Here is a 6,456-nt window from a genome sequence, read left to right as displayed (position 1 = left end):
AGGGCCGCCAAAAAGGGAGCCCACCAATCTGGAAATGCTTTTAAAGCCTCAGGAGGAATTGCATCCGGGCCCGGTGCCTTCCTGGACTTAATTTGTGCAATTAAAACTTCTGTCTCATCAGCTTGCACCGGTGGCCATTCCGGGCAATCTTCTAACTTAATCTCACACTCTTCACCCTCTGGCGCTCTCTTGGCCATAAAAACCATCTTAAAATGTTCATGCCAGTCCTTATTAGTAATTGAGGAATTCACAAGTCTGTTCCTGCCAAATGCCTCCGATATCACGGCCCAAAATTTCCTTGAGTCGTTACTAATTGTAGCGTGCAGAAGAGGTTCCCAACTCCTCTGCCGGGCCAGTTTTTGCTTTTCTCTATATAGATTAATCAAAGATGCTCTCGCCTCAAAGTATTCTGGAGGTAAGCATCCTAAGCAACACTTTCTGTATGTCTGATATATGGAACGGACTTGGGCCTTTGCTTCATAGCACTCTCTATCAAACCATGTCCCTAACTGACGCGATTTGTTATGCCCAGATTGATGGTAATGGGATGATATCGATTCTACCAGTTGGGTTATAGTATAGTCATATGCCTGAATCAGGTCTGAGGTCCTATTTGGTTCCCTAGATAGATGTATGAACTCTTCCAGGTGTCGAGGCTCCAAGACCTCAGCAGCCTTTCGAGCCACTTTCTCAGACCAACAAATCTTAGGAGTACTATAGGACACTTCTCTTGGTTCATCCCTCAAGACCTCATGTTCTACAACAGTGAAGGTTAAATTAAAAACCAGGGCCAATGGGAAGTGATCGCTCTCCGGCCGGCCAATCACCGAGAATGCTCTCACCTCCTCCCCCCTTTTAAGTCCTACTCCTACATGTGTGTAGTCCTCAACCAGACTGGATCCATGCTGGCCCTTATTGTGGTTCTAATATTTTAGAAGATGTCTTTGACTAAGAACAATGATGAGAAAAATTATGATGGTAGATGGTACTAGACCAGGGATAGGCAAACTTCTTGGCCTGGTTGCCAGACATTTTCCTGTGATGATGTTGGTGCAGTGGTGAACCAAACTGGGAGAAGACAACAGACACCCAAGAACAAACCAAGTGCAAGCAGTATCAACAGTGCCTTGGGATGTGTGTCTATGTGTGGACCTGCCTGACAGTTGCATGGATCCAAAAGATACATATGCCATTAACCATACTAGTCACTTGGCTTTTCCGCATTCTCATTTTCCTTGCTTGCGTGTTCCTGTTGCTTTGGGGTTTTTTTCTGTTCTGCTTGTGTTTTGCTCCCTCTAGTGGTCGATTCAATATTAGATTGATTTATGTCCAGTATATCTCCCTGCAGGTTTAAATTGCAGGTTTTTAAGACAGACATAAAATTATGTAATATTGAATTGACCACTAGAGGGGGCAAAACATATGCAGAACAGGACCTCCCCCCCCAAAAAAAACAGGAACACACAAGCCAGGAAAATGATAATACAGAAAAGCCTGTTTCTCCATGCTGTTGGTGACACAGCATGGTTAGCACTTAGCACCTCTAGGGCACTTCCTGGTTGATTTGGTAGAACACCAAGCCCTGTGTGTTGATCTAAACAGTCTGGCAAGCACCACAGTTTAGCACATCAGGGCAATGTGTATTCCTGTACTAGACTGTTTTGTCTGCATTGTGAAGATTTCTGTCATTGACAAAACTTTAATGTGTATTTGATTCAGAGAAAAAAATAGATTTAAAAATTATAAAGTATTAAACATTTGTACTTTGGGATACATTTTGGCAACATCCACTCATGCTTGGTAATTGTGTGCCCATTGCATTATAGCAATAGTTCAAAACTGTTTGATTTGTGTTTAAATGGCTTGTAAAATGCCATATGCATCCACCCCCCAGGGTCCCAGCACGGTGTAGTGGCTGAGAGCAGGGGACGTGAATCTGGAGCCTGTTGAGTAACCATGAGCCAGTCACAGGTCCCTCCAAAAAGTGGAGTATAAAAATCCTCTCTTCTCTGCCTGCAGCAATGGCCGAGATCATCTGTGCCTGGTGGAATGGTAGGTCTGGTTAACCAGAAGTTTTTCGTTTGTAACCTCTGCAGTTTGCCCAAACGCAGTGGCTCCACAACCAGCCAGAGCAGCGATGTGATCAACGATCGCCTGCAGGAATTGGTGCGGCTTTTTAAAGACCGGACAGAGAAAGTGAAAGAAAAGCTGGTTGACCCGGATGTTTCTTCTGATGAAGAGACACCCGCGCCCTGTAAGTATCATGGTAAAAGTTCAAGATTTGGCAGGGTGAATGTTGAATTTGCACTCTGTGAATGCTCAAAGACCAACCTAAAACTGTCTTTAAGGGTAGTCATGTCAAAAGGTGGCAGAACAAGTTTTTCCTGCTAGTTTCCAGTTTGCAACAGCTGGCAGGGCGTCAATTTGTAGCTGATGGAGTTTGTCTTGTTCCTGAAGAATCAGCATGTGTTCAATGAAGGCAGCTGGGACCTTCTGAACTCTGGCTGGTAAAAGAAAGTCAGTAGGGATGGGCATGAACTGGCTGACAAACTAAAGTTCATCATGAAATTTGGTGGGTTTGTGGTTTGTGGATGTTTGTGACCTGAAGAACTGCCACAAACTTCCATAAACCAAACAGCTCAGCTGTTTGGTTTAAATGGCTGTGGGGAGCAGAAAGCAGGGGGTTAAACTTTAAAAGGTTCTCAGACTGATACGAACGGTTTGCGAACCAACCTCCCCCTTCGTATGGGTTTGTGGTTCGGTTTGTGGAACTGATTCTATCATCAGGAGACCAGTTTTGGAGATTGCCAGGTTGGCAACCCTTCTTTGAAGTTTCCATCTGGAAACTTCAGCTAGTATAGAAAATGCAGTGACTACAGTATTAGTGGGATTGCTGCAATAAACATAGAAACACAGAACATAGAAACATAGAGCTGGAAGGGACCTCAAGGGTCCTCTAGTCCCATCCCCTGCACAGTGTAGAAAATTCACAACTGCTTTCCCAGCGACCTCTGCTTTATGCCCAAAGTTGTAAACTATAGTGATTGGGTGTTTTTTTTAGCCAAATTCAAAGTGCTGTTTTTTACCTTTATGGCCATAAATGGATTCAGGTACCCAAAGTGTTGAACAAGGGAATCTTTCCCCCCAGGGTGTGTGTCAGTTTTACTTTCCTGGGCCTTTCAGGTAGATTTAGAGATTTGTTTATGGAAGACAGTGAGTTTTCCTCCGGGGTTTTATGGATTGTACTTTTAAACTGGATTTCAGTGGTGGTTATTGCATGTTATGTTATTTTAATTGTGAGTTTTGGTCGTTCTTGGAACAGAAGAGGTGGCACATAAGGTTATTAAAACAAATATTACTTTACTTGTTTTGGTCTGTCTTCACAGCACCTTCCAAACAAAAGCCTCCAGAAGAAAAGAAGGAAGAAACTGAGAAAGAGGACCAGGCTGGCAAATCAAAGCGGTGGCATGTGAAAAAGTGCCAGTTCCCCAGCAGTATTGATCCTCTCACCAGTGAGTACCTGGCTTTTTTGGGGGGTATTTTTTTGTATTTTTCGTATGTTCATGTGTGTGTACACGTGAGTGTGTGTGCACCTGGAAGTCATGGTAACCCCTGGTGACTGACCTCTACTGGAGGATATTCAGAGAGGTGGCTGTACTTGCCAGAGTCGACCCTGCTTTAGCTTCTGAGATCTGATAAGATCGGGCTTTCCTGGGCTATCCAGGTCAGGGCTGGACAGGGCTTTTTTGGAATTAATGAGGCTGCTATGAAAAAGAGAAATGAAGTGCCAGGAATGGGACTGTATTTGATACTAAAACTGTGACAACAATCCTGAACTGGTCTCAGGATTCTAGTCTCTACTACACTCCGGGATGGGGACACTCAGGGACCTAAATGGCCACAGCTCATGTGTTTATGTTGCATTCATTAACATAAATCATGTTTCCGCTCTCAAATGACATCTGTCAGTCACATTATCTTGTGAGGTTTTTTTTCCAGATGTGAGGCCTAAATTGCCTGTGAGCTGCTTGAGTGATGGATGTGTGTTTGCCTTCGATACAAAACACGAAAGAGGCATTTGTTGTGCCAATGACCATTCTGACCGGTATAGATCTTACAGGAAAATAGTCTGGACATGGCCTATGCCTTTGAAAATGGCTCAGAATATGCAGTTGGTGGGTACCAGAATGCAAATGTAGGCTTGCTATAGGAACCATGTGTCCCCAGCTCCATATTAGCTGCACTGGCTGGCTGCCTTTGAAAGTGTTGACCCCACAGTGTTGTGTTGCATTCCCTGGCTCAACTGTCAGTGTTCTCTTCTTTGCTTTTGCTGTTTGATTGTATGTTATTTTGCTGTGCTTTTCCTGCTTCTTTTAGGTGAGTTTGTAAACTTTCATCTGCCTCTACCACCTAGATTCTTGACCCTTCTAGACACACCTGGCCCTGCTAGGCTGATCATTACCAGGCTTGACTACTGCCGTGCATTTTACATGGGGTGGCTCTTGAAAACCATTTTGGGAACTTCATTTGATGCAGCATGCAGCTGCCTGTCTTTTATCTGGTGTTAGGCAGCAGTCTTATAATACCACCTCTTCTGCCTAACCCTGCATTGCTTCGGAATTTAATTCAAAGTGCTGATTTTCAGCATTAAATCCCTGAAACCTATTTTTATTTTTCATCAAAATCCCTGAAACCTATTTTTATTTTTCATCAGGCTTTTAACAGAACAGGGTTTTATCTGGCTTTACTTAGGTAATAAGATCTGAGTTTTATTTTTCTTTTCGATTGCTGTGAATTGTTTTAATTAGGCTCCATCCATGTGGCAAGGATTCTCCAATTTGCATTCATTGGTGCTGCAAAGAGGTTTGTGAGAACATAAGATAAGCCATGTTGGATCAGGTATAATGGCCCATCCAGTCCAGCACTCTGTGTCACACAATGGCCAAAACCCAGCTGCCATCAGGAGGTCCACCAGTGGGGCATTGGCAATGGAGCCTCCACAGAGGAATCTGCTGTCCGCTTTCTTCCATCTGTTGCCATTCTCCCTGCATTTTTCCTCACTGTGCCACCAGAGGGCTTTTTGAGGTCTTAAGGGGGGGGGGGGATCAGCAATTGTTAGAGCGTTATAGTGCTATAGCAATTGTTGAATTTTAAAAGGTCCCCGAAGCCCTCCGGTGGCGTGGTGGAGAAAATGGCAGCTGCAAGGAGCTGATGACAGAAAAAAATTATGTTGAGATGGGTGGGACCTTTGAACGTGCACAGTTTCCCCATCCAAGTGCATTAGCACTGTTCTGGAAAAGACTGGAGTGAAGCAAATCTGAGAGGGAGCATAGTGAAGCTGGAAAAGGATCATTAGGGCACAATTGTATTGCAGAATAAATTGGGTTGCATGAAGTAGGATGCCAAATGGGCTTTAGGACCAGGGGTCGTTTCGTAGAAAAAGAGCTAGGGGAACTCATTAGCATAACTCATTAGCATATGCCACACCCCCTGACATCACCGGAAGTGTGTCATAAGGCCACACCCCCTGACATCACTGGAAGTGTGTCATAAGGCCACACACCCCGCCCCCAATGGTCCCGGCCGCCGCTGGCGGCCTTGAAGCTCCACTGCCGAGCCCCATGAGGGGCCCGGCGGTGGACCTGCAAGGCCGGCGGGAGTGCAAGGAAGCCCCGCGAAGGCCCTCCCTGGCCCTGGGCAGGCAGGGGTGGGGAGAGGCAGGAAGGAAGCAACTTACCCTCCCTCTTCTCCTGCCTCCTCCTGGCTGAATGAGGGCCGGAAGCGGGGCGGCCGGAAGCAGGGGGCAGGGCTTCGTCATGTGCCCCGCCCCCCGTACCTCACCCGGGGGAACTGCTTTCCCCCCCCATCCCCCCCGAAATGACCTCTGTTTAGGACTCACTAAAAGTTACTGGAACATACAAACAAAAAATGGCCACAAAATCCAGATCTATCGACTGTGTTCTATGTATAAAGTTTCTGTGTTTTGGAATTTTTTATTTAGTACAACATGGCAACCTACACACTTTGTCTACCTTACTGAGTCCGTGCTGGTCTTTCCTTTCCCCTTTCCCAGATCTGATATATATCTTGTGGCTCTTCATTGTGGTTCTGGCATGGAACTGGAACTGCTGGCTGATTCCAGTCCGTTGGGCTTTCCCATACCAAACACCTGGAAATGTCTACTACTGGATGGCTGTGGACTACGTCTGTGACTTCATCTACCTTTTGGACATCATTGTCTTTCAAGTCCGCCTACAGTTTGTTGAAAGAGGAGACATCATAGTGAGTGGGGGCCAGCAGGGTAGGCGGTCCTGTGGTGATAACTAGAGCAAAACCCATGCAACGCCTTTTATTAGGACCAACCCAATTTGCTAAAATGGTGTGCAAACGTTCGAGCTCACCAGGTCTCTTTTTCAAGCTGGATGTTACAAAAAAATTTAAAAGATGGGGGATTGG

At 45.5% G+C, this 6,456-nt stretch overlaps 1 protein-coding gene across 1 annotated transcript in view; it reads left to right on the top strand.

Moving 5' to 3' along the window:
* CNGB1 (cyclic nucleotide gated channel beta 1) overlaps positions 1 to 6,456 on the top strand; it is a 56,946-nt gene that overhangs the window by 13,447 nt on the left and 37,043 nt on the right. The window contains exons 3-5 of the mRNA XM_015411181.1: positions 2,097 to 2,254; positions 3,387 to 3,512; positions 6,074 to 6,282. Of these exons, the coding sequence (XP_015266667.1) occupies positions 2,097 to 2,254; positions 3,387 to 3,512; positions 6,074 to 6,282 (493 nt within the window). The remainder of the gene's footprint in view (positions 1 to 2,096; positions 2,255 to 3,386; positions 3,513 to 6,073; positions 6,283 to 6,456) is intronic.

This window comes from Gekko japonicus, unplaced genomic scaffold, assembly GCF_001447785.1.
Source record: "Gekko japonicus isolate JY-2015 unplaced genomic scaffold, Gekko_japonicus_V1.1 scaffold944, whole genome shotgun sequence".
NCBI classification, from domain to species: domain Eukaryota; kingdom Metazoa; phylum Chordata; class Lepidosauria; order Squamata; family Gekkonidae; genus Gekko; species Gekko japonicus.
The sequence above is the reverse complement of the archived record's forward strand: the minus strand, read 5'-3'. Positions and strand labels throughout refer to the sequence as shown.